Source organism: Varanus komodoensis, unplaced genomic scaffold, assembly GCF_004798865.1.
Source record: "Varanus komodoensis strain SLA01 unplaced genomic scaffold, ASM479886v1 scaffold23, whole genome shotgun sequence".
NCBI classification, from domain to species: Eukaryota; Metazoa; Chordata; class Lepidosauria; order Squamata; family Varanidae; genus Varanus; species Varanus komodoensis.
This window is the reverse complement of record NW_025335627.1, coordinates 17,106,498-17,121,414: the sequence shown is the minus strand read 5'-3', so window position 1 is coordinate 17,121,414 and position 14,917 is coordinate 17,106,498. Positions and strand designations below refer to the sequence as shown.

The 14,917-nt window shown below is 43.0% G+C and overlaps 1 protein-coding gene across 5 annotated transcripts in view; it reads right to left on the bottom strand.

The window, feature by feature from the left end:
- PLEKHM3 (pleckstrin homology domain containing M3) overlaps positions 1-14,917 on the bottom strand; it is a 130,712-nt gene that overhangs the window by 96,692 nt on the left and 19,103 nt on the right. For all 5 annotated transcript variants that reach the window (XM_044431860.1, XM_044431863.1, XM_044431864.1 and 2 more), the window contains exon 3: positions 6,266-7,189. In XM_044431860.1, the coding sequence (XP_044287795.1) occupies positions 6,266-7,189 (924 nt within the window). The remainder of the gene's footprint in view (positions 1-6,265; positions 7,190-14,917) is intronic.

Sequence of the window (14,917 nt, the reverse complement as noted above, 5' to 3'; positions counted from 1 at the left end):
TGCTGAAAGAAGCCCTTTTTGTTGCTCTTGATATTCTTAGCAAGTCTCAGCTCGTAATCAGCCTTAGCCTTGTGAAGAATCCTTCTGCAACGGGCCTCCTCCTCCCGGTATACCCTTTTGTCTATTTGCCCCAGTACCCATTTCCTATGGAGGTTCCTCTTTCGTCTAATCCCTCTAACCACCTCCTTTTGCATCCATGGCGGCACTCTCCTTCGCCTCCCCGCCTTACTAACTAGAGGTATTGTCAAGGCTTGTGTCTCCAAAACCTCCCTTTTGAGTGGCATCCACCCCTCCTCAACTCGCTTGCCTTCCAGTAACCTATCCCAGGAGACTTTCCCCAGTCTGGCCTTCAGTTGGCCAAAGTTGGCCTTCTTGAAGTCCCAGCTTCTAGTGCTCGACCTGCTGCACATCCCCAGTCCCCTGATCTCAAAGCAAAAGATGGAGTGATCATTCGCATCCAGAGTTCCCCTAATCTGTACTTCATAATCAGCTCCTCTCTATTGGTCAAGACCAAGTCAAGGATTCCCACCCCCCTCGTCGCCTCTCGAACCCTCTGTGTGAAGAACCCTCCCTCTATAGCTTCTAGGAAGCGACATGACCTGGCTATCACCGCCGAGTGAGTCTCCCAACTAAAAAACAGGAGACTGAAATCTCCCATAATTACTGTGTCCCTCCCCCGAGATATCCTTAGAATCTGGTCTGTCAGGATATCATCCAGGGTCTCAAGATGACCTGGAGGGTGATAACATACCCCCACTGCCAGGTCTCTTTCCCCATCAAAACCCCTAAGTTTCACCCAGACTGCTTCTACCGAATCCCCATCTGATTGAATCCCAACTATAATGGCATTTTTGTATTTTGGCCCTACCCCTTTGTTCTAGCCCTTCCTGCCACAGGGATATGGCCCCAGAGAACGTCGGCAAAATTGAAATTGGCCCTCCAGTAGAAAGAAGTTTAAGATCCCTGTCTGTGACACAAAATGTAGCTATGATCAACAGCTTAGATAGCTCTGAAAAAGGATTAGCCAGTGTCAAGTAAGGTAGGCGTATTAATAATTATTGGCCATTTTAGTTGAATGAAGCCTCCAGGTTCAAAAGCTGTTTCATGCCACTGAATAATATCAATTTTGGGGTGGGTGGCTTTTCAGAGCTTTCAGAGATAAAACCAATCACAGGCTTGCACATTACAGAGATCATAGGCCAACCAAAAATATGTTACAATTGTGCTAACATGCTTCTGAGTTACATAATCCCAGTCACATGGCGTGACTCCTACATGCCACCCCTTGGTGATATGCCGAACCCTAACCATTGGGTGCCTGTGGGCACATTAGTTATTTGAGAAACTAACCTGGTGACCACCACAACATAGCAGCAACGAAAGGCATAGCTGAGCAAACAGAAGTTGCAGGAGCCACCTTTTCTTCCCCTCCGCTTCTTATTCTTTGTGGTTGGATATACTGCAGAGGAAAACATCTGTCTACAGCCAACTATCTCTCCCTCCTTCCCTCTCTCCCTCCCTCTGTGTGTGCATGTGTATGAATGGGAGAGGGAGAAAGTTGATTTAATAAGAATCTCTCCAAGCCCCACTTGTGATCCAGAGATGTTCATCACAGCAAATGAAGACAACAGTGGCTGGAGGCCTCCACTTTGCTTTGAAATGACCACAACTTCTCAAAAGAAAATTTGTTAATTAAAAAGTATGGAAGGGCACGTGGCAAGAAAGTTGTTCAAGGGTGCACTGATACTCATAGGCACCAGGTCGACTATCTGTGCACTAAAGTCTAACATGGGCACTGGACCTTCGCTGAAGTACTGAAAATGTGTGAAAACCCAAGTAGTTCCAATGACAAGAAATTATTTGTCTAAAATGAACACATGCAAACTTGGTAGTTAGAATAAAACTGGTGCAATATAGTGGCTGGAAGTGTAAGTTGTTCAAAACTCAGTTCAGTCTTATGTAGGTCTCTCCTCTCTCTTTCAGACATTTTCCTGCAATACAGAAATATTAATATTGGCCAATGAAGTCACCATGAAGGCTACTGAGATAATAAGAAGCTGTCTGAACTCTCTAAAGCATTATATAAATGTTTATTGTGATTCTGAGTAAAAGACTCTGTTCCTTTGTAGCATGAGGTCAACATGGATTTCTTCATAGCCAAGATTTTTTTCACTTTTCTCTTATTGCCACTTTCTTTCCTGCTGATCTTTCTTACTGCAATGCATGTATAGGAAGTTACAGGATGCTGAATGAGGCATTTTGCATCTGACTTCTTAAATGTTAAGAACACTCATATAAGAATAGTACATGAATTGTTTAACAATTACGTGGACGAAGTAGCGATAAAGAAAACTATAGGACAGGGTGGAAATGGGGTTTCCTTGATATGTTTATTCAAGCACAAAGTATAATGGGACTTTGGTCTTCAGTAAACATATACTCATTTCCTTCTGCAACATTTAGGCTGCAATTTGATAAGCATGCACTTAGGAGTAAATCCCACTGATCTCAACAGGTTTACTTCTGAGTAGGCATGGGAAGTAGTACATCGGTACCTGGGATACTTATGCAAACTTACTAGTTAGTAAATCTCTTTAAGACCATGGATTAGCTTCTGAGTTTTTGGAACAATGCCACAAATAAAATGCTATTTTAGTTTTGCACTGGAGCTCAAATGGCTTCACAACCTCTCCAGAACATTGGATCCTGGACACTGAGAAGTACAACCACCACAAAATCAGATGCAATTATTTGGCGGGGAGGGTGTAAATGCAAACAAACTGGCCGTGAGACCTTACACATCTACTCAGAACCTATCGACTTACCCTCAGAGATAACTGCATACAGATTTGCAGCCATGGCAGAGCCTTTTCTATTTCCAGGCCCAGGGAAGTAATCTATTCCTAAAGAAATTACTTTGGGGTTTTGTTTTGAGGTTGTTGGGTTTTTGTGTTGTTGTTGTTGTTGTTGTTGTTGTTGTTGTTTTTGGAATGGCCCTTCTGACCTTGATACACTAACAATCTGTTCCTCACCTATCCTCTTTTTCCTTGGTCATATCCCTGGGCCTAACCATGGCTTTTAGTGGTGGTTGGAAAATGCTAGCTGGCGCCCAAGGTAAACTTGTCTAAAGATACATTCTTCTTTGCCCACTTCTGAGTGTCAGCTGTTTGTCTGGAAGCTTTTTCTGCAAAAGCTTTTGAACAGGAGGATAGGAAGAAAAAATGTAGAGTGCAATTCAAACTAGATGTACCCCCACCTCAAATTCTGACACAAGGAAAAAGAAAGAAATGGGGAAAGGGTGGGAGGAAAAAACCTTGTCCCCATCAAATCCTTCCAACAAACTCCTTTATCAGAGGTTCATTGTCAATCAATTAGCCAAGGCAGTGGGGATCTGTAGGGGGGTGTTTTTGGAGAAGACAATGGGTCTCTCTGTCGTATAACTATTTAATCACTTTTACTAAATAAATAAAGCAGCCCCAAGGTGCTGTCATGTCAAGGGAATTTACAAGAAAACAAAAAACCCCAAAAGAGGTGGGGGATACCTCATTTTTCCATTGGCCATTACTTTTTTCCTTCCCTGAAGAACAAGAGAGGGTTATTACTGTAGCCTTAAGTCTCATCTTTGTGCAGCTCGTCTTTGATTCCCACTCGGACCCTGCCACTTTCTGGCACTAATTTGTCAGGCTGAACAAAGAAGGGATTTGTACCTCCTGTAAGGTCTCAATTAGGAAAGGCTTCTGCTGTATTATGCGCCATTCAGATGGGACACAATGATGGTAATTACAGGAATTTGCACTAAATGACTGAAGAATTTGCAGAAAAACTTTTTTTCTACCTCCACAAAGCTTACCCCTCTTTAACAGCTGTGGGGGAATGGGGTGAGGGTATGAGGGGGGCAGAATGGGGGGGGTGCACCTAATGTCTACAAGATGCAATTACCAGCAACAGTCCTACTAGGTTAAACAGCCACCCCATGAAGTTAAAAGAGCAGACATTTTTCACAGTGGGAAAAGACAATTCAAGATCTGCAGCAACTATTTTTGACACACACAGTTCTGCAGTCTCCAAAGCATGGCTTTTCTGCTCTTTAGCTTTAGAACATTTATGATGTAAATCACCATAAACTATTTCAGTTTCACTGCTTATATCTCTTTCTTTCCTTCAGGAACCTCAGGGGTGTTTACATGGGACTATAAAAAGGCCTCCCATTGAAAATCTTGTCCAAGATTATACAAGATGTTCTCTGACCTCCTGAACCATTTACCAAGTCTAGCCACAGGATCAGAAATGTGAGTGTGAACCAGGAAACACACAGGTGCCCACATCACAGACAAGAAGGCCCAGAGGCAAAGCAGGCTTTTCCACCTACCTGGGTGACAAACATCACTGCCTAACACAGACCTGCCCTCCTTCCTGTCAAAGCCTTCCCATACAAGGAGGAATTTTTAAATGATGCTGGAGAGAGAAGAGACAAACACAGCTGCAATGCAAAAAGCACAAATTGATCTGCACACCCAGGGAGACAATATTTTGTCCAGCCATTGCCAGCTGTAACCACATAACTCCCACCTTCATACTGACATTCCTCTACATGAGGATGCATTTGGGGACAGTTCAAGCTGTTCACATATAGCAGAAAAACCTCTAGCACTAATTCCTACTGCTCTTCCTGACACAAATAATTTGCTCAAATAGCTTATAAAATGTAGCATCGTCCACCCATTTGTACAAATGAGAAGAAATATTTTCAAGGGTACTAATTGTGGCATGAGGATGAAAAAGTAAGGTTATCAACAGAGAAGTTACCAGAAATGTAATCGCACTGAGGGAAATAAATTAGTACACTCATAATGACAGGCAGAGGAAGTGGCTGATTGTAAAATAAGCTTAATATTGACTTAATATTTATGAATTGAAAGATGGTAATAAAAAGAAAACAAACAACCGGCTAGGGAGGGGGTTATTACAGGTAATTAAAAAATGCTGTTTGCCCTTAAAATGTGAGACACTTTACAGACACTGCCCCCTGCTGGAATTACTAATTGCTGCATTCCTGGGCATCAGCAAACAGATGGCATTGCAAGTTTCCTTCCACATTACCACCTCCTACCTTCTCAAGCGCCCCTTGAGAAATGTCAAATTGTTGCCAGGACTCTTTCATGGCCAATTCTGCCACCACTCTCACTTGCTCCAGTTCTTACTACTCTGGAAAATTCTTTTTACACCATAGTAATATAATGAGAAGACTAGTTCAAGAGTAATACGCAACACCATGTGAGTGGATTTCCACTCATGTAATAAGACTTCTCCTCTTTTCCCTCCTGCCATCTCCCTGCACTTCCCTACCTGTTTTAAAGGGTCCTCAACCATCCAGGGCAGATTTATTTTTGCAGGGGGTGGGGGTGGAAGGTCTGTTTTGCCAATGGTGTCTATTTTAATTGACACTGCTGGATTTCACCCCTTGTACTTTGCAGAAGTAAGAGCAATAATAGGATCTCCTACTATTACAGTGACTTTTAAATTGAAGCTGAGAATAAGACACATTCACTCAAGGCCACAAGAGGATACCTGCTAGTCCAACTTTGAATGCTGCTTTAAGTGCAGGTTATGCAGTTAAATGAATACAGGAAGAGGCCTACAGTTGGATCCCTGAGCACCTCTTATTGATTTCTAGCAACCTCACTGGCAATTCTGGGGTCCCAACTGAACTGGAGAATAGTGGGCACAGTCTGAGTGTGAACAGGAGTCTTGCTCCAGTCAAACTGTAGAAAAGATCAACAGAAAGAGAACGGCAGATCTTCCTTTTCCTCTCTATCTCCTGCACAGGGTGTTCCTCCACACCCGGAAGAGGTGTTCTACATATTATCTTAGTTTTTGCTCTGTAAATTCACAATGAGCTACACAGTGAAATAAGATACTCCTAAGTTCAGCCATGGCAACTTGATCTAGTGAATGTAGGATGATGTATTATACTTGCCAGCTATCTGAAGACACAGAACCATTCACAAGACCAGACTGCACATGGATATCCTAGCCAGGAGGTGGCTAACACTAGTGGCATAAATAGGTCTATCATTTCCTGCCTGGAAAAGATACTTGGCACATGCATTCCAGCTCATTACAATATAGGACATGTGCAGAGGCACAGACAAGTCTTAGACACTGCAAGAGGCAGTGATGCAAAACTCAGCAGAGAACTCTTATGCCCTGGAAAGACATGTAAGTAGCACAGTTGAATCAGAACAAGGGCCATTTATTTGCTTACCTGCACACTTGAAACTCTGGGCAGTCAGTCCTCTTTCCAAGGACAAAGTGGTTAAGATGCTCAAGAAGCTAGTGGTTACGGACTGGCGCTTGATCTTCCTCTGCTCTTTTCCACAGGACTGGCCTTGGACTTTGTTTCTGAGAGTTACTTGCATATTTTGACCCAAGCTTGCAGCATTGGCAGCTGTCTTCAAGGTCTCCATCCATTCTTGAGCTCTTTGACGAGTCTCTGCACGCAGACGAAGCACATCTTGAGGAAAGATCACCTGAAAGCAAGAGTCACAATCATCCAGAATATCAGTCTGGACAGAGAGACACATGTCAATATTGTGGCTCCACAGAGGGTCTTCGTCAATCCCACCAGTCTGAAATGCCAGGAGGAGAGACTGGCTGAGTACAAAATGGAAGGCCTTCCAATTATTTTGGAGGGTCAATCTGTAAAGAGTCCCTGATTTGAGAATGTTTTGGTAGTCCTTGATGTTTGGAGTCAGAGATGTTGAGCGGAAAAAATCAGCAGGCTCCTTCTGTAAAACATGATTTTGGGTGATGCCCCTCTCATCATTGTCTAATTTCTGTGAGCTCTCCAAGTCTCCTTGTGGCCTCAGGAAAGATGGCACTGAGGAATGCACGGCTTCCCAAAGCTTTTGCCCCCAGTCCAAGGTCTCCCATGGGGATTCTGCTTTAAGCTGTAGATGTGAGTTACTGAACAGAACTGCATCAACCACACTGGCTTCCACATTGATGCTTTGGAAATGCAAAAGTAGGTAGACTGTAGGAAGGTTCTGATTACCACTGCTGTCGAGCCAGTACAGATACAGTTCATATGGAAAGAGTTCTGCATAACACGCCTGCCAGTAGCTGTCTCTGTTGTTCTTAATTTCTAAGTACCCCTTCTTCCGGATGTTTGAGAATGTTGGCTTCTGTTCTAAAAGAGAGTTCAAATAAACATAAGTATACATACTTTAAACTTCTCTCTCTACAGTCTGGCAAAGTGAGGAGGAGATTTGATTTCCAAACTGCATAATGGTGTGCTGAGAGTAAAGGTATAGATACATGGGGGGAAACAGTCAAGCTCACAGAGATATACAGAGGCGAAAATGCTTAAAGCCAAGGTAAAAGATTCACTCAACATCAGAAAGCCTTACAACGTATCTACTTTAATTGTCTCTGATCACACTATTTTGGAAACTGTGAAAAGCATGCAAGTATAGTTGACAGAACATTTAAAATGTTCTGAACTTGCCACCTTCAACAGAGCACCTGTAGCCAACCCAATATCTAGATACACATTCTTAGAAATAATAATCAACAACATGAATTGGGGCCCTGAAAGGTCAGATGCTTTGTCTGGGGGATGGTCTTGGGTGCAACACTTTAGCAGGAGGCATAGGTGGTCTCAGAGGTCCAGAGTGTCTTTCTCACAGGCTGAAAGAACAGCTGTAACCCATTCTGGTCAGAGATGGCCTGGGTTCACACAACATGTGAAGCCCTTGGCTAAATTCCTCTCTGAGTATATTTCCTCCCGCTCCCTCAGTCTTCCTGCGGTATCCTGGGAGCACAGCTCGAGCACCAAGTTGAGGCAAGCCATTTAGCACTGGCCATGGCTTGGATATTTAAGAGAGTGTCTTTGTCTTATCCATACTTGGGGAAATGAGAGCATCCCAGGGCCACATGAACACCTCCCAAAAAACCTGCTGAGTTAACACAGATTCGAGGGTGCTTTCCACACACATCCTTTTAAAAATAAATCTGAAAAAATATTTAGCAGTGGGTTACAAAGTTACAATTTGGCATGGACACTTCTCTGCATGGGCACAGTGTCCATGCCAAAATGAAAAATTGTAGCCCACTGCTAATGATGCTTAAATCCTTTTTTAAAAAGTCAGGTGTGTGGAAAGCACCCTCTGCAGCAGAAATTTCAAGGGGTTTTGGTGGTGACCCTGGGCTGTCCTCACTTTCCTGAACTCTGAATAACACAGAAGCAGAAGCCCCCGCAACCCAACCCCCCTGAACATGTAACAAAGTATTTTGGGCTCACCCCCTTAATTCTCCCCTTTTCCAAGCAGGATCTCCAGAGTTCGGGGAGTGTTAGGAAGCTCCAACTGTCCTGTCAGTTTTCAACTTACTCTGAGTGGATGGGATGTCAGGACATGGCAAAACCTGAGGGAAACCCCAATGGGATGCTGCAAATGCTTGTGATTCAAATAGACAAGCCTTCCTCTCTGCATGGGGGTTTCCAAATTTTGAAGTGCCTCACTGCTGTTAGCAGGGAGAAGAAAGCCTTTCCCAGTTATCTCAACTACAGCTTTGGCGCTTTGGGGGGCCTGGGAAAGGTGGCAGCGCTCCAGTCGCTTAGCTAGACAGGCAAGCTTTTCTACTGCTTTTCGTTCCCTTTTTTTGATTCATTGCTGCTGTCATCTGTCACCAACTACTCTCTGATTTATGGTGACCCTACGAATGAAGCCCTCCCAAATGTCCTGGCCTTGACAGCCTTGCTCAGCTCTTCTATGTTTGAGGCTGTAGCTTTTTCTCTATGGAATCAATCCACCTCATAGTTGGTCTTCCTCTTCTTCTGCCTTCGATTTTCCCTAGCAAGATTGTGTTCCCCCTTGAGCCTTGCCGTCTCATTATGAAATAGGACAGCTTCAATTTCATCATTTTTTGCTTCCAGGGAGAGTTCTAGCTTTATTATCCAAGTCTGAACAACACAATTAAGACATGATGGCTTTGTTATACCTTACTACAAACTATAGCTTATGAACCACCTTATGGGAAGAGTGCTGGGTTTAGACCAAATATATACTACCATGGCTCATAACCAGCCATGGTTTAATGTGTTGGGCAAACCCAGTCATTGTTTACCTACACACCCTAGCGCTGGTCCAAACCAACTTCAGCTGGTCCAAAATAAGGCAGCAAAATATGTTGGTTGATAAGGATGCCAGTGCTTTGCCATCTCCATTGACCTCCAGGCTCAGTTCAAAGTTCTGAGGAATAAAGTTACCTGAAGGATCACTTCCTCCCATAATGTGGGGAACTGAGTTCTCTCCTCCTTCCTTTCAAACAACAGAGAGTACTCTGGGAAAAAGCACTTCATTACCAACATACAGCCAGCAAACTAAGAGCCAACAGAGGGAAAGTCTCTGAGCATGCACAGAGCAGTTTGTTGAACCCAAACTAGAAACTGTTTCTGAGAATCCTTTTTCAGTAACCCTGGTCTCTACTCCTCTGGCTGTGCCCCTCTGGAGAAGGGCCAGCATCCTAGATCTACACAGGCCCACTAGCTGGCTAGCCCTTCTCTTCCAACACCATGTTCTAGGGGCAGAGATCAGACCAGGCTTCTCTCGCATGTCTCCTCCTGTCACTTCCAAAACCTGTAGGCTCCCAGGATCTGCCTGAACCCCTGAAGATGACTGTCTTGAAATACACTCTCCTTCCTTCACCATCTCTATGTCCCCAGACCTTCTTTTCCAGTCCTCACCATCCTCATCCGAAGAGTTGGTGCCACCCAAGCCTTGGAAAGCACACCAAGAATAACTGTTTATTTCATTCCCAGCACATGTATATCTTCCAGGATCTTAACAGAGGACCTTCTCTACATACTCTTGCCAAATAAGGAATGGTGGGTGGCTTTTACAGAGAGGCTCTTTTTGGTATTCCAGCTTTATGCTGCCACTGGACTGTAAAAATACTGTTTTATCCCACTATTTTCAAATTAAACTGGTTCTTTACATAAAAATGGCTAGACATGGCTCCATAAGAAAAGCCCTCAGTATTTGAAAAAACATCTGGTGAAGAAGACTAGTAAGGGGACTGGTAAAAATACTGGCACGTAATGTTTTTTGTGCAAGAGGAAAACCAATGCTTCCAAAAGTAAAAGTTAAAAGTAATATTGTCCAGAAGTAATGAGAAACAACCAGGAATGTGTAATACAGAGTTTAACGTAACTGTTGGGAGTGAGAAAGATGGCTGCTGTGAGCGCTCATCCTCAAGGACTGCTGGCTGGGCTTCAGAAGAATCAGAATTGGAATGTGAAGCAGAACTGTGGGGTGCCTAGGAATGTGGGACAAGCCTAAACAGTGGGATGGGAAAAGTGTCTCAAGGAGAGACTCCCCAGGTGGGTGGGCAGTCCCTGGGGATAGAGGGGACCCAGAGCAGGGGAGTTTCTCAGACACAGACCAGGCCACCCCAACTCTTGCCGCCATGATGCAGTGTCAGCAGAGGAGTGCAGCCCAATGAGAGGATCAGTCCATGGAGAGGAGGCATGTTCGCTTTCAAAAGGCCCCTTGTAAAGGGATGGGGCCAGGCCTGTTCATAAGGAGAATTCCTGGAGGTGATTACTAGATTGGGTTCAAAAACAGCTTTGTGTATGCTCAGATTCATTCTGGGTGTTTTCTGCTTTTTGGTCAATAAAGAATACTTTGCAAGGGAAGGAAAAGTTCTGTGGCTTTGGAATGTGCAAAGGAGGAGCCCTGGCTCTTGACAATAACTGTTGGAAAGCTCATGGAAAATTTTATAAAATCTTGAGCAACTTCCTTCCACAGCCTTCCACAACCTGTTGTCTTCCAGTTGTAGGGGACCACAACTCACAGTATTGCGGACCATTGGCATGGTGTCTAAAACATCTGGAGATCAGCATGTTGGGAAAAGCTCCCTGTCTCACACCACTAAAAGAAAAACTATTTACATGTTATCAGCCACAATAAAGCCTTCTCATGGCTACCACACTTATTAAAGAGCAAGCCCCACTGCACATGGTGGGATTTGCATGTAGTACAGGACTGTACTAACATTATTTCTCCTGGAATAGTTCCTTGATCAAACCAATCTGGAAGTTAGTTTTGAAATATAGTAACCAAATAATGAAGTATAAGATCTCATCTAATCCAATCCTATAGGAGTGCAGAATCTTAATCAGACCTGTTTGGGGGTCCAATCTGGTCCTTTTGGGTTCTCCAGAAAGCCACAACTCCTTCTCCTGCCCCCTTTTCCCCAATCACCAAGCACTTGATGGTTTTCCTATTTTTGTTCTTCCTCAAGCTAAAAGGTTTAAATGTTTTATATAAGGCTAGTTACTGGCAGCAAGCATTTCAAACTAAAATATGCTGGTAGTCTAACCTTATCCCTTTACCTTTGGCCTAAACCTTTTACCTTCAGTCCCATCTGCATAACTGGAATGCAGCTCCCAAGAGCGACTCCAAAATGGAACCTGAGACTCAGGCTGGAAGACACTCCTAACCTTTATGATAAATGTTCCCTTTGATTACTTGCAAAACAGTGTAAAAATATTGCCAAAAATTCAAATTTAGAATGGTTCTAAGTCTTCTGATGGCAACAAAAATGTATATTGCAGTTTTATTGGAAAGAGGAACACACACAAATTAGTAAATTTTTCCATAAGTTTTAGGACACAGTTATCATGACTAGCACTGACTTATTAGGAGTACATAAGGTGGGTGAAAATTGTTTTACAAAAAGATACTTTAAACATTTTGGAATGAAACACTTTCGGTGGTCAGTTCATATGCTTTGTTTATTTTGACTCAATAGTTCAATACACTTATATGTATATTCTATCTGTGTGTAGTTGCTGGCTTGCTAACATAAAAACTTGAAAACCAAAGTTTTAAAAAACAAAGAAAATTAGTATTCTAACTAGAGCCCACAAGTAACACAGATGTGCTTCAGATGTGATACATGAATAATATATGGTCTTTCTGAGTTAAATTAGCAGCAGAAAAGTGTAGGTCTTTGATGTACAGGTAGTCCCCGGGTTACGAACACCCAGGTTACTAACAATCCATACTTGCAAACTCACAGACTGCCATAAACCCTATATGACTATCTCTAGTCAAAGCTGTAAATATATCTAGGGATCTACACAACACATTCAGCAACATGTCATCAGTGGCCATGTAGTTCCTTAGGGATATTCATGGCTTTTTCTAGAGATAGAGAATCACTAGAGATAGTCATGACTATCTCTAGGGAACTTTGCAAAGTATCTCTAGCAAACTCCTTGGCACATTTGCAGACACATCATCAATGGCAACCTAGATACAGAGTTAAGGCTTTTTCGTTTTAAGCATTGGTTTGAGTGAACTGAAGCTACTGTGCTTCAGGGAATACATAAGGTAAGTAGTTTGCTTTTGAGGGTTTTTTTTAATGCATTTGCCCTTATAACCAGGCCATCAGCTGTTACAAGGCTATTTATGGTGAGAAAAAGAAAACGGCTGCACAAACAACCCTTGAGGCTTACTTCAAGAAAGTGACTCCAGTGGTAACCACCCCTACCTCTTCAGCAGTACAATCAAACCTTGACTCTCTAGCACCAAGTCTATCTACATCATTATCAGTTAATGTTAGGCTTAATGTTACCTCAAGAATGTTCTAAACTGTTTTAAGATCTGTTTCTTTGTTTTTACAATACTGTGTACCCACACACATACTTACAGAGTTTCTCTCCTTCTCCCTTCTGTACCTGTAGTTACTTTATTACTATATTATCATTAATACAACACTGTATTGTATTTAAGATGTTTTAGCAAATATGGAAGTGTTTTATATGCATAGGAAGGTAATACACACACAAGGCAAATGTTTGGCTTACTCATGTGCTCCAACTTGCATACAAATTTGACTGCAGGACAGTCTCAGAAATGGAACTCGTTCATAACCTGGGGACGACCTGTAATTCTATCAATCACTTAACTCTCCTGACTTAAGTAGGAGTCCATGACGCTAACATCAATCCACCTTTAACTGGAAGTAAATCTCATTGAATTCAAACAGATTTCCTTCCCAACACACTTATAGAAAGAAAGCTTTTTTCCCTAGTAAAGAATCCATTGTACCTTACAGGGCCCTGCATCCTATGTTAGAAGTTGCCGGCTTTGAGTCCAGCAGTGGTGATCAAACTAGGAATCAGGTACAACCATTTTGCCACTTTTCTTCTTTTCCTGTGATGTAATCCTGTAGCTAATTCCCTACCGTGCCTCCTTTCCCTACTCTCTTGCCTCCATCCATGTTTGTTATTTTCCTCAAAGAACTCAGAATCTAAGGGAAACCCTGTTTAAAGGCCCTCTATTTTAAATTCTGTTTCGCAACCAAGTTGTTTCAGTTCCAGAGTCTCCAAACATCAGCTAAGCCTCCATTCCGTTTACCTATCCTCACCTAAAGGAGCTCTTATGTCCATATGTGCCCGCCCGCCCGCCCCTTGAGATCCGCGGGAAAGGCCCTTCTCCGGGAACCCTCCATGAAGGATATTAGGAGGGTAGGTACTCGGAGGAGGGCTTTCTCTGCGGTGGCGCCCAACCTATGGAATGCGCTCCCCAGAGAGGTCTGCCTGCTGCCGTCGTTATTTGTTTTTTGGCGCCAGGTAAAGACCTTTTTATTTAAACGCCATTTTAATTGTTAATATTTTTTATTTATTTTATTTTTATGGCCAGGACGTCTCCAATTATCTTATATTGTTTTATATTGTTATTATTTATTTATTGTTGTAAGCCGCCCTGAGGCTTCAGCAAATGGGGCAGCATAGAAGCTTTCTAAATAAATAAATAACCAAGCACCCAACCAGCTTTGGATATATTGCCAACTGGCTGTTTCCAGATAACTTTGTCCTCCATGGCACCTATGAAGCTTGAGCCTTTCTGGCTGCTTTTAAGCTACAACCAAAAGCTGGGAGACCAGACTATAGTCTGGGTCCACTGTGAGCTTCCAAGAACTCATGACCAACCAGGAAGCTAAGTTCTTCATGTTCTCTTTACTCTGAAAGAAAGCAGTTACAATTTTCTTGACTTCATTTTCCCTGCTGCCTTCTCTTCTTCCTCATAAATCCATCATTTATGCCCCTGGGTGGCCCATCATATTTTAGCAGCAGTCAAGTTGTCCCTTGGGATATAGTTTCCCAATCCAGTGCACCCCCTTCTACTTCTTATTTGATCAGAGTTCACTTTCTGCTGATTCTATCTTCTTCTGTCTGTCTTAGCCTTCTTAAAACTAGCACACTGGCAGCCACATATTAACCAAGCACGTTACTTTTACTTCTGTATAGTGTGCATTGCTTAAAATAGAACTCTGTACCAAGTTGACTTAATGGTTGTTTCGATTATTTTCCCCCTTCACTGCATATCTCATGCGTGCACAGTTGTGAGAATGAAAGGGTAAAGTTCCTTCATTCCCACAAACACCTTGAGCAAACATATGCAAATTCATATGTACAAGGGTGCATGGTAATAGCACCTGGGGCTGAGAGAGTGGGGGGAATTTTGGCATAATTTCCCAGGTTTTGTGCTGTGATGCAGAGATTTGCTGTGAGCTCACAGGCGCTCACCATGTGTGGGCAGCATGTGGGTGATACGGGTGACACAGACCCTGGTGACTGGGAACTGGGGAGTTTTCCAAAGATCCAGGAGACATGGCTGTCATTTTTTTTAATGCTGGTTGTGTGTTAGAACCATAGAATAGTAGAGCTGGAAGGAGCCTATATGGCCATCAAGTTCAGCTCCTGCTAATGCAGGACCACAAGTCCTGTATTTTCATTTAATTTAGTTTTCTTGCTTTTGAAAAAGAATTGTTGTTTCCGCTGCAGAGGACAGTCAGAAAGCACTCTGTGGAAAGGTATTATGGCAGGTTTTGCAAGTGTTCCCCT